At 56.9% G+C, this 21,547-nt stretch overlaps 1 protein-coding gene across 1 annotated transcript in view; it reads left to right on the forward strand.

Moving 5' to 3' along the window:
• Positions 1–11,913: 11,913 nt before the first annotated feature.
• The window catches only part of LOC119113587 (fatty acid synthase-like), a gene marked incomplete in the record, with an annotated part of 60,955 nt that continues 51,321 nt past the window's right edge, over positions 11,914–21,547 (forward strand). The window contains 13 exon segments of the mRNA XM_037237879.1: positions 11,914–11,985; positions 12,419–12,575; positions 14,174–14,326; positions 15,859–16,032; positions 16,495–16,572; positions 17,031–17,153; positions 17,998–18,143; positions 18,573–18,665; positions 19,118–19,232; positions 19,732–19,847; positions 19,962–20,118; positions 20,513–20,670; positions 21,168–21,283. Of these exon segments, the coding sequence (XP_037093774.1) occupies positions 11,920–11,985; positions 12,419–12,575; positions 14,174–14,326; positions 15,859–16,032; positions 16,495–16,572; positions 17,031–17,153; positions 17,998–18,143; positions 18,573–18,665; positions 19,118–19,232; positions 19,732–19,847; positions 19,962–20,118; positions 20,513–20,670; positions 21,168–21,283 (1,652 nt within the window).

Here is a 21,547-nt window from a genome sequence, read left to right on the forward strand (position 1 = left end):
AGGCTCCTTTACGATCGGCATGACCCTACAAGTGGGCATGCAGTTCTCCAGACCCTGCATAGGGTCCCTGGACAGCGTAAAAGGTTTTTTTGTCTTCTTGTAGGCCATCCACTTTCGCCTGCAACTGTTCTTGGTCGCCTTAAAATCCAAAGGGGCCCAATTTTGTTGCGTTTGCGTTGAAAAAAATTGCAACTGTTCGGCCGGCTATGGGCTTCTTCGGGCCCCAAGAGGGGCCATGGGCCCGTACCCCCCCCCCCCCCTCCTCTCTGGATCGGCCTCTGGTTGTCATGACGACGGTAGCCGCGACTGCAGGGAAGAAATGTAGTGCTGTTACAAAGCGTTGTCAATTCAAACTCGAAGGGCATTAATATTGATATCTTTATTGTGTCTAGATTGTGCTCAGAGTATGCTATTGAAATATGCCCCAACCCAAAGGTGAGACAAGCTGCCTTGAAGGCAAAAAAGAATTATTCATTGCTCAAATCTGACGTCCGTAACCACTGTTACCAAGCATAGAGGACATCACTTGGCTCTCAATAATTGTTGAGCGAGCCGTGCAAGTTTCAATCACGATTTGGCTCTGTGGTTATTTGAATCAGGGCCCTTTCGACCAGCAATAGTCATTTCAGGACTATGAGATGAAGGAGAGTGGATGACGGTGAGGTAGGGCTACATGTGCTTGGGGGACCAACCGCCAAGCCTTAGCCTGCATATGAACCCCTCTGTGGGCTGGTCTCTCAGTGCGCTCGTGACTGGCACTTGCAGTTTATTCCGGGCAAGCAGGGCGTCGCGGGGATGCAGAATGAAAAACGAAGAAAACTTCAAACCTGCTTTGCTGCCCACCTTCACTATTCGACGTTATAAAAAGAAGTGATGAGAGGTGTCGCCTAGGCTTCTCAGAAATGGGCAGACTCCAAGGTGGACCGTTGAAATCTTCTCCGTGCTTGAGATTCGTCAAATTGTCGTGAGATAGCCCTATAACGCATGGACTTTCTGCGCCTCGGGCGATCTCGGACTGCTCGATTTCGGCAGCAGTGGCAAAAAATCTGGAAATATGATAGGGCTGCAAATATGTGAGAAGAAATATCTCCCATTCATGATGCGCATGCATGAAATGGAGCGCTGAGATTTGCCACAAAACACATCTGCAACATTGTTTTAGCTCCTGAGCGGCGGATTACCGTGGCAAATATGTAGGCACACAGTGCTAGAGTAGTTGAGGGCGGTGTGACACAGAGTAGTTGAGGGCAGTGCGATTGGTGCCGCTACAGCAGCACCAATCGCGATGTCCAGGATCGAAAATATTATAGAACATCATCCAACATCATCATCACATAGGTCTAGTGCACTTTGTGTTCGGGTGCTGGCATGTAATGGCCATTAAGAAGTGATGGAACTCGTTTTACTGCTTCTCATGAAATGACTACGACTTAAGGTGAGAAGCCTCGAGAATCTATGACAGGTATATGGTCCGTAGGATCCGTTGTAAAGGACAAAATTGCCTAAAAACATTTAAGTCCTCACCCCCACCCCCGCATAACATCGAGAATGGTTTCCTTCTCATAGTGTAGTTATACCCACTGAAAAATGACGATCCTGTTATATCGACGCGCTCCAAAATCTCAAATCATCACTGAAAATGGCTATCATATGCATAATACAATCGCGTTGCCGTCTTTCGTAATGCTCTGGATGAAGTGTTCTAATACGTGTTCTAGGTGTTCTAACAAGTGCTCCAAGGCGCTGAGAGCTATTGTGCGATAGGCGCATGCAAACTGGGAAGTGTGTGGTCCTGGAGATCTGCCCGTAGCTTACGTCCAATACGAACGCTCCACTGACTCTTCTGCGCCATGCCGTACCCAAACTGACGTAGATGCCGCCAGCCATCACGTAAGTACCCGGCCGCTGAGGCCCGACTTTGAACGGTTGGGTGAAGCTACAGCTGCTGCTGCTGCCTCAGTCTGCAGTGCAATAAAATTATCCTGACTCACCGCTCTCTCTGGAGTCCCGTGGACGGAGATCGTGACTTAAACTGCCGTGTATCTGCCTAATGGGGGTGTAGTGGCCGCGTGTTAAGAGCGCAGGACTTTCACGTCCGACGTGCTAACTGATCGGTATCCATGATTCGAACCCGGGCACGAATCGCTGATACGCCATGGCCCCTGGGCGATAATGTGAACAATGCAGTCGCTGGAGTTTCTTAAAAACAGGTGTGACCAGGGGCTCGCGCTCCAAATAAGAATTAAGCGATTTGCTCAACTGAATGTTTTTTATTCGGCGCCATTCAACTTTTGCCATCCCATTCGGCATGTTACGCAAGCCACCTATGCCCGTGACCTGAATTTGTGTGGATACGGGATTGGCTCACTGGTTAGAAAACGCACAGCGCTCGCTTCGCACCATACGTCACCCAGCTGGTTGGACGGGTGCTACCTTGCGGCACAAGTACACACCCTCACAATGAACGGTCTTACAAAACTGCGTCGGTACCTTTCTGCGCATTAACTTGCACGCTTCCAACATACCTGCGCGAGCCACGCACGTGCAGATCTGCGCGTCATCTCCCGGGCGGGGGGGGGGGGGAGGGGGGGGGGCGCTTACGCTCTCGCCACCGGCGATGGGGCGGACTGGGGTGTCGCACGGCTCGCGCTGTGACCTCCTGACCTGCGGTGGTGGAGCGCGAGTTGTGCGGTCGCCCGCCAGCGTTGTGAGGCCTGCACCGCCGGTACCCTACTGCGCACCAGCGAGCACTATGCGCGCTATGCCGCCGGTGGCTGGTCCTCGGTTAGCCGTATGTCCCGCTTACACGGCTGTCGGGGTGGGAAATCTGCAATGGGCAAGCACTGGGCAAAGACAGATTTTCATCCATTGCTCAAAGATAGCCTTTGGTGGGAAATGGATGAAGCCAGCAGTATATGTCCCGTCTACCGATAGGGGTAAGGTTCATGGGTGCTGTATACATGCGCAGGATTCCAACCTCTGGTAGCGCTAACGGGTCCAGTCATTATCGGCGGTTAGCTGGCAACTGCCAAGAAAGGATCCCATTGACAAAGGACGGTTACGTGATGCCAGTGCGTGACGCGAAACAAATGACGGATAACGGGGTCATCCGGCGAATAAGGCAGAAAGTAAATGATGCGCATTCGGATGCTCGTAGAGTTTGGATGCGCACCAACGTCTATGATTCTTCCCTCTCCTCGCTTCCCTCTCAATACTTTTCTTTCGGGCATATAAACAGACATGGCATATAAGACTGACATTTGACACGACATGGAGACCGGTTCCACCAACACATCTCTGTCGCCCGAGCGACGAACATTGGCCTTTCCGAAGTAACTGATGCCACTCTGAATTTTGTTCCGCACCGCGTTATGCATGCTTCCATTGTATGTCGTAAATACGTAATTTTATCAACCAATCATGTCTAGCATATGGAAATGTAATGCTGTCTCCCTCCTAGAGGGGACAGCTAGCTAAACCTTAGCTAAACCTCTGACAGCACGCAAGCCTCTGCCACTGTGAGCAGAGCACGACACCGAAGGTTCTCCCCCTGAAAGGTGGGTTTCATGACGTGCATCCTGACCCTGTATGCCGAATTCAGCGGTTTCTTTCCAAATGAACAGACGTTGCCATCTAATGAGCTTTGGTGCTCTCGATGAGTCAACTGCACTACATGGCGTCAAAAGTGGAAATGGTGCCAACCGCATTATATATGGGATATATGCATGAACACACACACACACACACACACACATATATATATATATATATATATATATATATATATATATATGTGTGTGTGTGTGTGTGTGTGTGTATGTGTATACCTGTTCTACTCTGTGGTAAAAAATAGGGACAAAGATTACGGTGTCTGGGCGCGAGCAAGACACTGATGGATCAATGATTTCAATCGTTGTAGAACACTTCTCCTGACCCGTCAGACGCTTGTATGATCCTGTTCACGTGCAAAAAAAGCATGCATGGCTTATGCTGATTGATGATTGAGTTTTGCTGTTTGTCTCGGTGGAAATCACAATTCGATCTATCCTCGGGAAATTGCCCCGAAACGGTTGCGAAGCTGTGCCATAGGATGCGAACCAATTTCATGACAATACATTTCCTGCCGCGCCAAGTAACATCGAGCACGGCATTCTCCCCTCGTTCTGGCGTGAAGTGATGCTTGGCTACGTTAGCAAGCCGTCCTCATTGTTTTGTCCCCTGTAGATAGGCCGCTGCTGTTACCACCTGCAAACGTTACGTGGCACAGACGGGAAGGCCTTCCGCCTGCATTGACCTGGTAACTTCGAATTACGGCGCGCGTATGGTTCGAGCCGTCACGCGCCGCCATTGGTCGGCGCCGCGCCCGGCCGCACGCTGATTGGTCGGCGCCGGGTGGCCAGAGCAGCAGACGACTGCGGCTAGCTCCCACCGCGGGCTACAGCGCAACGCGGGTTTTGCTTTCGTCACGGCGATCGGGCGACGCCCCGTGAGTAAAGGTTCTTGTGGCGTTGCCGTGCGCGCTGCGCTTGGGGGCTCGTGCGTGCGGTGTGGTCCGTCGCGTTGGCTGCTGCAACTCGGAAGGCGCCCGCCTGACAGGAGGCGGTCTGCGAGGCGACGCGGCGACGATAAAAACAAATCACGTGACGTCATAGATCGCCAGGTCAGTGGTTTGATTACGTTTTTCGCCGTGTTTTTGTTGCCTGTGTTTATGAGGAGTGCTTTGCGGCTCTTGTCGGGAAGCTTGGCTGGTCGGCCGTCTTGTTACCGGGTGCGGACGCCAGACACCGCCTCAGCAGCCAACGTTCCGCAGCAGCCCGTGAGGCGAGGCCAGTCTGCCTTGGTGCCGGTGGCAACCGATTGGAAAAGCGGGGGCAGACCTCTTCCAAGGCCGTCAGTCATGCGTGAAGCTCTCGACGTCATCGACGCAACGTCATGTATACTAAAAGACCAATACAGTATATGTATATTATTAACGGGTGTTTCAGTTCGTTTGGGCATTTTGGGTAGGTCATTCTCGGTCGTCCTGAATGCTTATGGAGCCGCCCTGGAAAGAGAGACCTCAGTACTCCGCAGTTGACACTCGCACAGGTTGTAAGACTTCAGGAACTGGGCGCCGGATTTTCAAACTAAAATCTCGTGCCTGTAAAGGTGCACCGGATAAAACCCTTGAGCGACGAAGAAAGGCACTGGGCTGGGAGGTTCCCCTGTCACCCGATATGGCCCCTTCGTGGACGAAATCCTGGCTTTGTCGCCGATGTCATTTGGAGTGCCGGCTGTCACCGACTGCGTGCTTCAGTGCTTGGGAGGTCGCAAATATACGAAATAAAACTACGAAAGGGTCGCGTGTGGGCTGGAGTGAAGAGGTCTTTACAGCGAATTGATTGAAGCCTTTATGGCGCGTAAGGATCGTGAGGAACCGACAGCCAGAATACGACCGGAGGCCCATGCGGTGACCCAGAGGAGACTCCGATCTGGTGCAGCGGACGGCACAATTATATGAATAAGCCGGATGCTCTCAAGCAGCTGGACAACGGTACACATTTCCGACTAAGCGGAGATGCCATTCACTTCCAAAGGAAGGCCCTGTCATTACGTAAAAGGAGGCCACGCCTCTACCCTAGAAGTACTGTATGGTCTAAGTCCGCGGCACGGTAGGAGGCCCTATTCATGCTAGGAGGGGTCCAGCTCATGCCTGGGAGCAGGCACGTGTCGCGGCTGAGAAGGGGCCCCTGACCTGATCTAGAGGGGGCCACAGTATTTTATAGAATGACTGATTGGATGGTGTTGTGAATCCGCGTTAGCGCTAATATTGCACTGAATGGTAGGTCAGTTTCCACGAAGTTGACTCGCCTATGCTTTAGATGAGTGACAGATAACTTGGATCTACACCGAAGCAGCCTTGCTACTGTCGGTGCCCTGTATAACGTCGCTACGCAGCGTTAGACCTTTACAAGTGAATGGAGCCACTATCAAGTTCACCACTCATTGGCAAATGTCATGAGCGTAACCACCTTGGGTGCTGGTAGCAGCAGGTGCGGATGCCGTTGACTACCGGGCATCTTTGTTTTCAAAAAATAGTTTTGTATTTTGACCATAAACTGTGGCCCCGAAGTAGACGCCGTTAACATTTAACGCGTGGCTATGTCCATCGGCGGACCCCTCTCGCCTGAGGAGGCCCCCTGTGCCTTGAAGGCCTTCTATAAAAAGTGACCGGTACACTCTCCAAAAACCGGTTAGCGCCTTCCCTGGGCGCCATGCATAGAGCACATGGCGACGTGTGTTGTGAAAGTACGTTTGCGATGTCATTTTGTGCGTGATTAGCCATTACATACCGTAAGACCCCTTTCTTTGTGGACGTGTGTTATTCGGCGGGGTCTGTCAAGAACTGTGTGTTCACTTTTCGGTTAAGTTCGTGACGCTCGTGAGTGTGATGGCTAAGGAGCTCGAAAAATTACAGAACCTCCCCTGAGCATCTTCCCAATCTGCGCGCGCCGTGAAGAGGAGTGCGTCACGCGCATTCAGTGCTAATGGGTTTGGCGTTTCGCACCCTCGTTTGTCATATTTATTAATTTCTTATCGGTGCTATTAAGCTGCCCTCGGATCGCTCCGTACGAACCTCCTCCGTCCGGTCATCCACGAGTGCCTGGCACTGGCGTCTCTCTCCTGTTCTGCCACCGCCGGGTAAGGTCTCTCCGGCTCACCTCACCCGTCAGACCCAGTCCAGGGGGCGGCTGGCTGCTCCGGCCGCTGCCCCACCCACCCCGACCCGGCTGACCGCTGAGGCGCCGCCGGCCGCGGGGGCCAGGGTCACGGGACGGCCGCCTGCTGGTCCGCGCCGGCGGAGTGCTGCTCACGTGGCCAGCGGTCCGCCGGTCACGTGACCAGCGGTCTGCCGCAGCGGCCGCTCCCCGCCCTTGCCGTGTTTTTTTGCGGGCGTCGGTCACGGCCAGGGGTCGTGGCCGTGGCGCCGCCCGGCGACGGCCGGGCGCCGGTCGATCAGCCGGCGCCCGTGGCGGCCGGCCGCCAGTTGAGTCCCTCAACTCAGTAGCAGCGGAGTGCGGCGGCGGCGGCAGCGGCGGCGCGGTCAGCGAGCGAACACCCCCTCTGCCTCTGCCCTGACGGTGAGGCGGCGCGGACTCGGCCACGGCTCGGGAAGCAAGCCTGGCCGGCTTTAGTCTTTCCGTAGGCGAGACTATAGCGCGGACGCCCCGCCCCCCGCCCCCTCTCCGGACGGCGTGTGTGTGGGCTCTCCCGGCCGGCTGGGAGCTGTTGCTGTCCCACGCGCGGCGAGCAGCCTATTTTCGCTCCTGGCAAGGCGGCTGAACGAGGGCGTCCGGCACCCCGGGCTGCCTCAGCGAGGAGAGACTTGGTCAGATGGGGGCGTCACTTCTGGTGAGGCGTGCATGAAGTGGAGCATAAAAGGGCGGAGCTCGTGATCCTGCGAGTTTACATTTAACCGCAGTGAGCTGAGAACAGCTTAGCTCACGGCTCCCAGCCGGTCATGCTGTCCCCAACAAAGACACGTCTGCACAACGAACAGGCGAACATCACCAGCCGTCAGTACCTGTCGTTGATAGCATCCGCCGAAATGTGTAGGCCGCGAGATTACTGGCTTCAGACTGATCGGTTGATGCTGTGATCGATTGATGCTGTTGGGGCCCAAAGGGGTCCCCGGAGCCTACGATTAATTTCCCAGGTAGCAACAGAGTCAGAGCCAGCGATTTTCATTGTTCGGAGCTGCAGCGCCTATCAACGCCCGACAGGGCCTAACGGAGGCCCTGAGTTAGCAAGGGTCCTGCAGTCTGCCAGAGGCAGTGTTCGAGGCGCCCCGAAGGGCCTAGAGGGTCCGACGATCAAGGGCTTGATTGGAGGGTCTAAGAGCACGAAGGACTGGCCAGAGTTTTATTCAGCGGCCCCGGCCTGCGGGGACGGATCAAGTAGCCGTCGGAGGGCGCTTGGCGCTGATCGAGGACCCCTGAGTCGATATAGGCCTATAAGTCGGTCAGGCCACACCAGTGCCGCACAGTCGGCTCCGCGTCGGTATGGGCCTGAGGGCCCACTTCCCCATCAGCTATAAAGCCGGGGTTAGGGATTTGCAGTGGTCGGGGGCGCTGTATCTGTCAGGGGCCTACGGCACCTAACAGAGAGTTCTGTACTCGCAAGGGCCCCGAGGCGACCAAGGGAAGTGCTCGATGAGGCCTAAAAAAGGGTCCGGTCGGCCCATCAGAACGGACGACCAAAGGCCCGGTTGGAGGGCATAAGGGTCCGAAGGATTGGCTGCAGTTCATTAGAATCACGGCCCGTAAGGTCGCGACCTGACATTAGAGGTCCTCTTGCACCGTTTGAAGAACCCTTGAGGCAATGCAGGTATGTACGTCGGCGCAAGACCACGAAAACCGAACAGTCAGCTCCATGCCCATCTAAGACCTGAGCCCTTGAGACCCATTTCCCAAGTCAGGGGTCACAATGCCTAGCAGGGATCCGGTGGCGGCAAATGAAGGCCAAACACCGCACTCTGAGCGGTGTTTAAGGAGGCCAGAAGAGGGAGCCGGAGGGCCTCTTGTGACTGGAGATCAAGTGTCCGATTGGAAGGCAAAAGGGTCCAAAGGGCTAGCTGTAGGTCACATTGAGGACATCGCCCAGAGGACAGTAATGTCAAATGTCAGTAAGAGGACCTCTTGTACCGATAGGGACCCATGAGACAAAGTGTTGCTCTATTTCGGCCAGAGATCACCAACAACGAACCGTCGGCTCCGTTTCGGTTTGAGCCCTGGACCAATTTCCCATGCAGGAACAAGGCCAGCCCGCAAGTTGCACTGGTCTGTTCTCCTGTATCATTCAGAGGCCCACAGTGCGTAGCAAGGTATTGTGTGTCAGCGAGGGGCCTTGGTTGGTCAGGGGAAGCTTTTCTGAACAAGGACAGGGACGGTAGCCCGAATGGCAGAGGGCCTCTTGCGTTGGTTTGGGCCCTCTGACAATGAAAGGAAACATGAGAACTTATGATGAGTGCTCGCATTGACACAATGGAACGGTCCTGCGCCATTCAGGGCCCCGGTACCGAACGGTGGTCACTCCAATTCAATGCCCGTATTGGCCCGTTAAGCCGAGCTGGAGTTTTTGTGTCAAATGTTTGGCCATCTGCGGCGATCAGGGTTATTGTTACATTGTGTGTAAGTGACGGATTCTGTGACTTGTGTGACTTGTGACATAAGTGACTTGTGACATAAGTGACGGATTCTGCATCGATCCAGGGTCAACTGCGCAGGTCACAAGGCCCTTACGCCGGGGAGGGGACCAATGTGATATGATGTATCCCTTTAAGGGCCTCTAATGGATCGGCAAGGGGATCCGCCCCGCGTCGCCAGAATGACAGCCTGAAGACACACCGCGGTGGTACAGAATGGCCCTTCGGCCCCTGACCGGGAACAATAATATGCCCCGTAGTGTTGTACTCAAGGGGCCTCTTTCCCAGAAATAAGGTGTATGAGGTATTATAATAAGTATGTTGAACAGTGTCGAAATGAGTTTAAAAAAGAAACGCTCAAGGACATATCATGTTTGCCTGAAAACGTTCCTTCTTTTGCAGAATCGACTGGTTAAACAAATAGCATCAAAATATTTTAACCTGCGCGCCGGGTGTCGGTAGACTTAGGTTAGGTTTACGCACCTGCGTTAACCTCTGTGCGTCTGGGAAGCCAGAGGTACGAGGTTCGATTCCCCGCGGCGCCCGCCCTTCCGACCAGGGCGATACGTAGACGGCGCCATAAAGCCTCATCAGCTGAACGGACGGCGGTGGCCACCGCGAGTCATAACAGGCGGTGGGTGCTGTACGTGCACCGACCATCGTAAAATAATGTTTCTGAACCTCTTTTGAAATTCAATTCGCACAGTTCAAAGATTAGACTGGGCGAATCTTTTTTTTACAACTTTGAGGATGTCCTCTGGACAGATTGGTACTTACAGCGACACGAAAATAGAAATTATGTCTTAAGTCTTTCAGCTTCAGTATAAGATTCCAAAATCACTTCGTGGGGCTGTTAAGACCAATCCGTTATTATCATCAATCTAAAAATTCCACAGGTGAAATAAACGCCCGAAATATTTTTCACTGTGCAGTTTGACGGCCGTAAGCGTTCAAAGGTACGTCTTTCAATACGCCATAATTTTCGGCAGCATGATGGCCTTGGCTTTGTATTAGCCATGGGGCCGACGCTGCGCTGCCTACGGATACTGCAACGTCTTGCGTCGAGTTTTTTGTTGCAAAGAAATGCGAGCGCGCATGCTCAAAACTACGTTACGTTACATAAGTTGTATCACTAATCGCAGTCAACCCTGCGCCCCCCACGCCCAGGTCCTGGCATCACGCCTGCATGTGGGAATCCACCTCAACTTGAGAAAGCTGGGGGGGGGGGGGGGGGGCACGCGTGTGGCGTGTGTTGGCGCATTTCTCGTGTTTGGTCCCGAATCATGAGGTATGTGCGCATGATTTACCGAACGCCATGCGCACATCCCTCACAACTCGGCCTAGATCCTTGCGATCCCTTGCGGTCTGCGGCTGGTTTTGATAAGCTGGTTCGCGGCTGAGGACTGGACTAGTGTAGCTTGAGAGGCCTGCAGGCTGTGGCGAGTATGCACGGTTTAGACGCTCTCAAATCGGTTTGAAAGGATACAAGTCTTTGTGTCACCTGATGCCATTTTGGTTCGTGATTCAAATCGCTTTCGCTTGCAGGTCCGAAGGTCATCAGCCATCTAAGGCCAACAAGGTCAACAAGCTGTTCGTTGTTATGGTTCGGTATTGGGTCTGCAGTAACTGGTTCATGAGTGGCACTACGGGCAAAAACTGGCCCATATCCCCGGGCATATGCGTCGTTGGCAAAGGCTCCGGAGTTGTAGCGTGGACGTGTCTTACTCGTGGATCCGGCTTATCAAATGTACTGGATGGGATAATTGGATCGTCGTTGGGATATTGGATAAATGCCTTTAAACTGAACTGGATTGGTTCGTCCGGAATACTTCCAGAGTCAGGTTGGATGCCTGTCCTACGGATCGTACAGTCGCCCAAAAGAGACAGTGCCGAAGGTATCGCTCCATCCGTTCCCCGTTTCAAATTGTCTCGCGTCGACGGAGCTTGCAGCGCGCTAATAAGTGAGCTCATTGGGAGAATGCAACGTTTCTCAGACATTTACCTCAGCACCGGCGCATGCCGTGCGGCTGATGGATGATCTTAGCACGTGCTACGCTTGGTAGATGCCGTGCGTGGCAATCCTGTTCACAGTGGACACCCGGCTGCGTGTGTGGGTGTGTTTGGATGTGTGTGTGTGTGTGTGTGTGTGTGTGTGTGTGTGTGTGTGTGTGTGTGTGTGTGTGTGTGTGTGTGTGTGTGTGTGTGTGTGCGTGCGTGCGTGCGTGCGTGCGTGCGTGCGTGCGTGCGTGCGTGCGTGCGTGCGTGCGTGCGTGCGTGCGTGTGTGCGTGCGTGCGTGTGTGCGTGTGTGCGTGTGTGTGTGTGTGTGTGTGTGTGTGTGTGTGTGTGTGTGTGTGTGTGCGTGTCCGTGTGTGTGTGTGTCGATACCGAGGCGTCTGCCCCGTGTCACGCTGGCCGGCTCTGTAACTTGTGCCAGTGGCGTAGCCAGGATTTCAGCGGTGGGGGTCAATCAGGCGGCAGGGGCCCTGCCCTCCAAGCTCCACCCGCTGTGTCGCTGAGGGGCCATCTGTGTCTTAAAAGGACCGTTTAAGGCTTGGTATCTTACTTTCATGTCTGAAGGTCCGGTGTGATGTTTTGGAAGCCATACAGACCTCTTAAACTGCAAACAAGTAATGGGGCCCTCGGTCACAATACTTTTGTTCTCTTCCGCGACAGTGCCGTACTCAGACCGACTCTGTAACGCGTCCCGTCCTTTGTCTCGACAGTATCGATCACGATGCCTGCCCAGTTTCCGGACTGTCCGCCTATCATCGGCGACTCCATGACGGTGACCGACCAGGAGGTAAGTCAGGACCGGGTGTGCTGACCAGGAGGTGCGTCAGGGCCGGGCATGTTGACCAGGAGGTGGCGAACCGTTGAAAAACACTATCTAAGAAGAGCCACATCCCCGGGAAACGGTACGCTATCTCCAGCCGAGATTATGGGTAAAAAGGCGGGTCGGAGCCCCTAGCCATGTGGTCAGCTAAGCCGTGTCTGACCGGCTGGCGGTGTTCACGTTGTCCTGAAGACCATGTCGCGTGTTCTGCCCGCGTATACTGGCATACGCTTGTCCCCTAGTTGGTTTTTCCCCGTAGTCTGTTGGCGATTTGCTCACCGTCTGATGGCAGTATATGACTCTACTCCAGGGCCTCTGCTATTGGCGATGACGTGTGACGTCACCGCAGAATGGCACGTGACCGAGCTGGCCAGTGACGTTTAATGTGACGTCACCGCAGGGCCCCCGGCGGGTGACGCTGTCGTCGCTCGCCGATGACGTGGTCATCAGCGGTGTCAGCGGCAAGTTCCCGGAGTCGGACAACCTGCAGGAGTTCGCCGACAACCTGTTCGGCGGCGTGGATATGGTGACCGAGGACGGCCGGCGCTTCACACCCGGTCAGTGGACCCTGCCGCCGCCCGGCTGGGACCTCCGGCCAGGGCTCAGGCCTGACGCCGCCGGCCCGGTCAGTGGGTCCCGCCGCCGCCCGGCTGGGACCCCTGGCCAGGGCCCAGGCCTGACCCCGCCGGCCCGGCCGGTGGGCCTGCCGCCACCCGGCCGGACCGTCCAGCTTCTGATCTAGCTGCCCCCCCCCCCTCCCGTACGGACGCGTAATGCGATCCAATCACACGGACTGATCCGTTGGCGGGCAGCGCCGTTCACTGTGAATTCGAATGGTTATGCTATGTGCTATGTTTCGAGCGGTTATGCGTAGAACGGTCCGGATTTTCGTCACACAGAGGCCGCGACGGATCCAGTCATGCAGGGATTTAGTTGGTTTCATTCAAGCATGTCATCTAAAGGAGAGCTCTTCCCTGCTATTGAAATTGTGGCACTCTTCACACGTGAACCAAGCCGCTCGAACTTAAGGCTAGAAGTAGGCAGATGCATAGCCACGCGGGCAATCAGATGTTTGGACAACGCCGGCCACTTTGACTGCTGGTTATTATTAGCATTGTCCATCTGCCCGATAAACAAATAAACCGCAACTGACCACGGTCACGGCTTCGTCCCGTGGGCGTGTTTCTTGCGGGCGGAAGGCTTCGGTCGCGGCTCTGTTCTTGCCCGGCGCGTGGCGCTGAGCACACTGTGACCCGTCTCCGGGTGGCGGTCCGCCCGCCGCTAACTGCTCTGAACTGGTCATGTGAGCCGTCTGACATGGTGTGTCGCCCCTCATCGCCCATCAAACACTGGTCACGTGAGCCGTCTGACATGGTGTGTCGCCCCTCATCGCCCATCAAACACTGGTCACGTGAGCCGTCTGACATGGTGTGTCGCCCCTCATCGCCCATCAGACACTGGTCACGTGAGCAGTCCCACATGATGTGTCACCCCACATCGGCCCATCAGACACTGGTCACGTGAGCCGTCTGACATGGTGTGTCGCCCCTCATCGCCCATCAGGCACTGGTCACGTGAGCAGTCTGACATGGTGTGTCGCCCCTCATCGCCCATCAAACACTGGTCACGTGAGCCGTCTGACATGGTGTGTCGCCCCTCATCGCCCATCAAACACTGGTCAAGTGAGCCGTCTGACATGGTGTGTCGCCCCTCATCGGCCCATCAGACACTGGTCACGTGAGCCGTCTGACATGGTGTGTCGCCCCTCATCGCCCATCAGACACTGGTCACGTGAGCCGTCTGACATGGTGTGTCGCCCCTCATCGCCCATCAGACACTGGTCACGTGAGCCGTCCCACATGATGTGTCACCCCACATCGGCCCATCAGACACTGGTCACGTGAGCCGTCTGACATGGTGTGTCGCCCCTCATCGCCCATCAAACACTGGTCACGTGTTTGATGGGCCGATGTGGAGTGACGGAAGTAAGCACTGTGGCGACGCGAGCACGGCGTGGCGGCCGAGTTATCGCCTATTCAGTCGATGTTGCCTGCTCTGCCTGTCCCCCCCCCCCTCGCTCCCATCCCCGCCCTCGCCGGTGATCATCGGTCCACCGAGTGCGGCTATGTCACGCTCGGCCATCGCCGGCCCACAGGCATCTTCGGCCTGCCGACGCGGTCCGGCAAGCTGAAGGACCTGTCGTCGTTCGATGCTTCGTTCTTCGGCGTCAGCCCCAAGCAGGCCAACAAGATGGACCCGCAGCTGCGCCTGCTGCTGGAGCTGACGCACGAGGCCATCGTGGACGCGGGTACGGGTGCAGACGGCCGGCCGGGCGCGGTGTCCGGAGCTGGCCCAGCGTCAGCCGTGGTCCAGCGGCTGTCAGGGACAGCTGGTCCGACCTGCTGACCTGGGTCGTGGTTCGCATCAGAGCTACTGAGCCACGTTCCGGATCAGGTCTGGTCCGGGGCTCGGGCAGTTCCAGGATCAAGCGCTGTACAGGTGGATGCAGATTTCAAATGCGAAACTTATAGGCTGTACATGGTGTGGCTTCGAAACCCGACTGTTGCCTGACTGTTGTAGTAGAGAAGAGGAGTGAACACCACGACCGTTGCGCCGCGTCGGTTAGTTTCCTGAGCTGCCGTTGTAGCAGGAAATCATCCACATTGACAAGGCGGTTGGAAATTCATTATGACCCCGGAACGAGCGACGCGGATACGCTGTCATGGCGCGGTCGTCTGGCCTGGATTCGTAAAACCACAGTATGGTTTAGTAGCGTAGCCAAACCCTCCCCTCCGCCTCGGAGGTAGCGGAGCTATCTGGGGTCAAAGGCCCAGCTTTTTTTGTCATTTCAAGGCGCCCGTAGGCCCGTCAACGTAAAAACGCTCCAAGGCATCACGACAGGCTCTCTTGTCTAAAAGTTAACCGAAACAAAAACAAAACAAGACTTTAAGCGGCGATAAGATTATCTGTATTTGCTGGAATGGCCCCCCTTGACCAGCTTGGATCCCTTCTTGGTGAAATTCTGGCTATGCCTCTGGTTTAGTTATTATTTGTATAGGAGCGTTATGACCACGATCCGGCCGGCGGACAGTGTTTGGATGCGGACCTTGTGACATTTAATGTCTCAGAAACCGGTCCATGTTAAGCAGCCTGTCTTGCTTCATTGCATATTTCCACACGAGAGTTTTAACCCAAGATTCCCACCATAACATGGCTAAGGAAAGTTTGCCAGCCAGTCTGATGCGACGCCATTGCGAACAATTTGCGGTGCAGTGAATGGCCTGTAGTACTACCGCGCAGTATCCGTCGTTTTGATAGATGACAAACGACCATCTGTCTGTCAGTCCCCGGCCTTTGGCGCGTGCTGGCTTTTGCGCATCCGTAGGCGTTGATGAAACCAACAAAACGTAAGAGAATGCGTCTGCTGATCGCCTTGTCGATAACTCCCAGCGGGACTTGGGAATGTTGTACTTCCTTCCCTGCCGCTGGTTTGGAGTGAGCCGCGCTCACATTGCGCGACTGATAATGACCTACAGTGGCCACATCTAGCACCCGACGATCGCTGCTGGTTTGTAGTGACCCGTGCTGACCCGGCGTTGACCCGCTTTCGTGACCTGCAAGAACGGTCCCCATTTTGTAGCTGTCATTTGTCACGCTTGTTGGCCTTGATCTGTCTGCTTCGCACCCGCCGTGGCAGACCCCCCCCCCCCCCTGCGGTGAACGCTTGTGGGTTTCGATGGCCGCTGACAAACCCCCGCTTCTGCCGGCGGTGCTCAGCGACGGCTCGTGACCTTCAGTGGCCGCACTGACCTGCCGTGACCTTTGCTGCCCCGTCCCCAGGAGTGAGCCCGCAGTCTCTCCGCGGCACCAGGACCGGCGTGTTCATCGGCGTGTCCCAGAGCGAGACGGACACCAAGCTGTCCGAGGACCCCGACCAGATCAACGGCTACGGCTTGACGGGCACCAACCGCGCCATGTTCGCCAACAGGATCAGCTACACGTTCCACTTCACTGGTTAGCGACAGTGCACGGCGTCGGTCAGCTGTGCCGAGATTTGTCTGAGAACCGGGTCTTCGAAATCTGTGTTGGGCGCGCGCATTCTGACCATATGTTGGGTGGATAGGAAAATTCAAAGAGGTCGAGTTAGGAAGTTGTGGAGTTAAGTTCAACATAGCCTGACATAAAATATCCCCACGTGTTCTGCTTTTTGTCAGCTGTCTTCAGGTGACAATCTAAGCAGCGTGGTAGTTATGGGCAGCTATTGAACGTCGCATTATTCCAGTGCAAGTCAAAACATGAGGCTTGTAGTTGGGCATGTAACTGGTAACTGTAGCAGGCACCAGCGTCTCCAAGCTGTGACGTTGTTTGACATGTATTCTTTTCATGTTCAGCGAGAGAAACACTTATTCCTTCATGACTACTGTGTCTTGGGCAAGCATTCGAGCTATGTGCAGCTGCTGGACTGTGCCTTCGCAGGTCCCAGCTACGCCATGGACACGGCCTGCTCCTCGTCATTGCTGGCTCTCAACAACGCCCTGCTCTGCATGAGAACCGGTCAGTTCTGGACACACCCTTGCCTCCGAACGAACTTCGTGCCGAAACTTGGTAGTGAAAAGTGTGGTGCTTAATGTACAATAACACGACGGCTGGTTTATCCCTGTTTTTCAACTCGCACGAATTTCTGCTTTTGCTTAGAGAAAAAGAAGCCCGTATGGCTTCTGGTTGAATTAACAGACTAACCCCCGGCAGGATAGTACGCTATAATTTGTGTTACCAGCAATTCTTTCCGTGACAGAATACGCTCATAGTATAATCTAAGCATCGTCTTTCCCGCGCGCGCGTGTGCTTGTGTGTGCGTGCATGCGTGCTATGCCCTCCCCCGCCCCGCCCCTCGCTCTCACTCGGTGCACACCTAACCCGGCCTGGCCCGCACCAGGCCAGTGTGACGCGGCCATCGGCGGCGTGAACCTGACCTGACCTGACCTGCCCTAACCCGACCCGGCCCGCACCAGGCCAGTGTGACGCGGCCATCGTCGGCGGCGTGAACCTCTGCCTGCGGCCCGAGTCGAGCCTCCACTTCGCCCGGCTCAACATGCTCTCGGCCGAGGGCAAGTGCAAGGCCTTCGACGCCACAGGTGAGCGTGAAGCGCAGCGGAGCCGCCGGCCGTCCCGAGACAGGCGCAGCTGCCGCCCGGCTGCGCCGGAGCCCTAGCGCCCGACGCAGCGGAGCCTCCGGCCGTCCCGGGACAGGCGTAGCTGCCGCCCGGCTGCGCTGGAGCCCGGGCTCTGTGGCGCAGTGGAGGTGCAGCCGCTGTTCTGGGCTGCTGTCCAGAGATGCGTGGCTGGACTTTGTGTGCGACGTGGCATCTGTGTCCGTGTAGTTTGACGATTCTTTGCCATGTTGGTGGAGACAGTGCTGGTGGCAACATCCTCGTCAGAACGAGTCATTTGGCGTTTGTTTCTGATTTCGTGATCCCAGTTACATTGTGGTAATACTTGAAGTGCAGCGTGGATGCCTTGTGGGTTTCACGTTAAAGCCAGACAATGAAGACTGAAACACTTCATATTGCAAACAACAATGACACAAGTGCCTGAAGTGTTTCAAACTGGCCGCTGAGATGCACCAACTCGCCTTTCCTACCAGCCAGCCAATGGCAACCTTTCCCAGCTGAACGTAGATAACCCTGTAACCAGGTACGAATCGGGATGCAGGCCGGCGCCGGCGAACGCTCCGCACGTGGTGCCATTCTGGGATGGCCGTCTGGATACGCCTCATTGGCTGCTGCCCATCCACACGCGGCACCATCCGGGCAGTACCAGCGGCCCTTTGTATTGCCGTGTACTGCGCACTGCCGGAGTACACTGCCGCTGACGGTCCGCTGACGGTCCTTTGACGGTCCGCTGACGGTCCGCTGACGGTCCTCTGACGGTCCGCTGACGGTCCGCCGACGGATCTCTGACGGCCCCGCCGCCTCGCAGGCGCCGGATATGTGCGCTCGGAGGCGGCCGTGGCCGTGCTGCTGCAGCGTGCCCAGCACGCCCACCGCGTCTACGCCACCGTCGTGCACGCCAAGGCTAACACGGACGGCTTCAAGGACCAAGGAATCACCTACCCGTCGACCCAGGTGAGCGGAGCGCCCTGGGGGCCGGGCCTGGTCGGCTCTCTGCTTTCCAAAGAGATTCCTTCAGTTCCATGCGTGGTTTTCCCTTAGTTGACGAAATGCCCTTTTAGCGAGACCTCGTCAGAAAGCGTGGTTGCATTTGACGCCCTGATTTGCGTCAGGTGATGAGATTACCCATAAGTTTCATGGTCGATGTCGTAAGTGCATTTTTGTTTTGGGATGATACCGTTCCACCGTGCACAGGCCCAGACGGTCTGCCGATGTCCCACATTTCCCCAGCCGACACATGTTTCACGTCTGACCAGCTTCGGCTACCACCATGTGTACAGCAGCCGCGTGCCGCGCGCCCCGCGCGCGGGTGAGCTGTGGCTGCGCCGCCGCGTCGGCGTCGCTCCCCTGAGCCGGTGTGACCGCCGGACGCCGGGTCCGCAGGTGCAGCGTCAGCTGCTGCAGGAGGTGTACTCCGAGGCCGGCGTCGACCCCCGCCGGCTGGCGTATGTGGAGGCGCACGGCACCGGCACCAAGGTACACGGCACCGCCTCGTCCTGCCCTGCGTCCCTCCTCCCCCTCCCACCCACGGCCCGTGACCGTGACTCAGCGCGCGTGACCGTCGGGTTGCCATCGGTAGCCGCACCGTGCCGGTTATCGGATACGTGTTCGTTTTTTATGGTAGCCATGTGGAGTCACGCGGCACAGTTTGTTCCAAGTGGATGCTGCTTTGTCACATGGGGAAAATACTTACGGCCGGAGGCGTGCGTTGAAGCAATCTGTTTGTATCAGCTCACAGCGACGGCTCTTTGAGCAGCAAATCGGTCCTGGCGAGGCGGTGGACTTCACAAATGCAAAGTACGAATACTCCTGCTAACCACTGCCGCAATAACGGCACACAGGGTCCCTCTGTCGGCCCGCTGACCACCGCTTCAGCGCTGCGCCGTGCTCTGCCGTCCTGTACGTGAGCTGACCTGACCTGCCGCCAGGTCGGTGACCCGGTGGAGGTGGGCGCCATAACGGAGGCGCTCTGCAAGGATCGCTCGTCGCCGCTGCTCATCGGCTCCGTCAAGTCCAACATGGGCCACTCGGAGCCGGCCTCCGGTGAGACCGCCGACCGCCGCGCTGGTGACAGCCTCGGTGTCGCCGCTGTTGCCGGCGGCCTGATCTGGCTCCGCATGCGTCGGGTGGGATGGTTTGGGTGTGGGCGAGCGGTACGGTGGGACTGGGTGTCTCACTGCTCGCGGCGCTTGCAAGTGGTCTCCTCCCTCTCTCTCTCCCTCTCTCTCTCTCTCTCTCCCTCTCTCTCTCTCTCTCTCTCTCTCTCTCTCTCTCTCTCTCTCTCTCTCTCTCTCTCTCTCTCTCTCTCTCTCTCTCTCTCTCTCTCTCTCTCTCTCTCTCTCTCTCTCTCTCTCTCCCTCTCTCTCTCTCCCTCGCTCTCTCGCTCTCTCGCTCTCTCGCTCTCTCGCTCTCTCGCTCTCGCTCTCGCTCTCTCTCGCTCTCTCTCTCTCTCTCTCCTCTCTCGTTCTCCCTCTCACCCTCGCCGCTCTCTCCCTCTCACCCTCTCCCCGCCGCCGTCTCAGACCGTGTCGTCCCGCCGCAGGTCTCTGCTCAGTGGCCAAGGTGCTGATCGCCATGGAGTCGGGCGTGATCCCGGGCAACCTGCACTTTAGCCAGCCCAACCCCGACATCAGCGGCCTGCAGGAGGGCAAGGTCCAGGTGAGGCTGGCCGGCAGAGGGTGTCAATGCCCTGCGGACCCGCAGCTGTTGTCGCGGCCCGTACAGGCGGCCGGCGGCCGGCTGACGCGTGACACGTGTGAAATGTTCGTTCAGGTGGTGTCCTCCAACACGCCCTGGAGCGGCGGCTACGTCGGCATCAACTCGTTCGGCTTCGGCGGCGCCAACGTGCACGTGATCCTGCGCTCGGAGGGCGCCGCGCGGGCCGGTCCTCTGGCGGCGGAGACGCCTGCCCGGCTGGCGCTGGCGTCAGGTGAGCGACGGCGGCTCCGGTGGCTCGGCCGCGGCCGCGGCGACGGCGTGCGTGTGTGTTGGCTGCGGGGAGGGGAAGTGGTGCCGCGCAGCGCTGGCGTGAGGCGAAGCTCTAAAGCGGTCGTTTTTGGTGATAGTGTGGCGACACTCACAGTGTTAAGCGGTTAAGAAACGTCATCTTCAGCTTCAACTTCATACCCGTATCGCATACGCTGACAAGAAAAGGATAGTGCTGTTCTTGGCTTATATAATCTGAGCACTGTGATACCACTGCCTTTTGAAGCCTTACAGCACCTTATATTCCCGCTGCGTCACAGCACCGGTGCGCGCCCGTGGCGGTATGTCTGTGTGCGCGTGTGTGTGTATGTGTGTCCTCACACTGGCTGTACACTCAGGTCGAACGGAGGCGGCCGTGGAGTCGCTGCTGGCGCCGCTGGGCTCGGCGGACGACCCGGAGCTGTGGGCCATGACGGTCGACTCGCACCAGCCGGCCACGCCCGGTCACACCCACCGGGGCTTCGCCATCTCCGGCACCGGCGCCGTCCAGGCCCAGGTAACACAGGCACCGGCACTTTCCAAGCCCGGGCGCCCTCCCGCCTCCGCTCCAGACGCCCCCATCCACGTCCAGGTGACACCGGCACCGGGACTTCCCAAGCCCGGGCGTCCTCCCGCCTCCGCTCCAGACACCCGCTGTCTGCAGGAACGTGCGCTGTGACTCACTGCAGCCAGGTGGCGTGGCTCCGGGTAGTCGCCGGTGCTCTCGTGTCTTTTATTTTTATTGCTTTGATGTGTCCTGTTCTGCTTTTACGCGCACCGTCGCTCGTTGGTGCATGTCGCCGTCTCACCCAGCCGGCGTGCCGGCGCCGCGTGCTCTGCGCTAGCGCGCCTGTCACGGCAGCCCTGGGCCACCGTGCTTCTGTTGCTGTACATCGACGCCGGTTATGGGCCTGTCCGTGCCCTCTCCGGGTATATCTGTGGCCGCTGAGGGTCGGCCGGCGGCGCCCCCCCCCCCCCCCCCCCCCCTCCTGACGCCTCTCTCCCGCGGTACAGGAGTGCGGCGGCGACCGGCCTCCTCTCTGGTACATCTGCTCGGGCATGGGCTCCCAGTGGCCCGGCATGGGCCGCGAGCTGATGGCGTTCCCCGTCTTCAAGGCGGCCTTCGCCAGGTCAGTGACCCCGGCCGCCCAGCCGCCGTCTTCAGGTGCAGGCTGCCAGCCGTCGTCTCCGCACAGCCCATGTCCGTCCTGTGGCGTTAACGTGAAGAACGTACATTTGCCTAAATCATTGTCGAAGTTGTGCCTTTTGCACAGCGGAAGCGCGTTTTGCACGCAATTTTGGGATTTATCAGTGAAAACAGTGTGGGCACAGCTGTTATCTGGCGTTTTTTGATCGCTGGTTTTGTGGAAGGAGATGATCGACATGATGATTTG

This window comes from Pollicipes pollicipes, unplaced genomic scaffold (assembly GCF_011947565.3).
Source record: "Pollicipes pollicipes isolate AB1234 unplaced genomic scaffold, Ppol_2.1 Scaffold_7262;HRSCAF=8765_pilon_pilon_pilon, whole genome shotgun sequence".
NCBI lineage: Eukaryota > Metazoa > Arthropoda > Thecostraca > Pollicipedomorpha > Pollicipedidae > Pollicipes > Pollicipes pollicipes.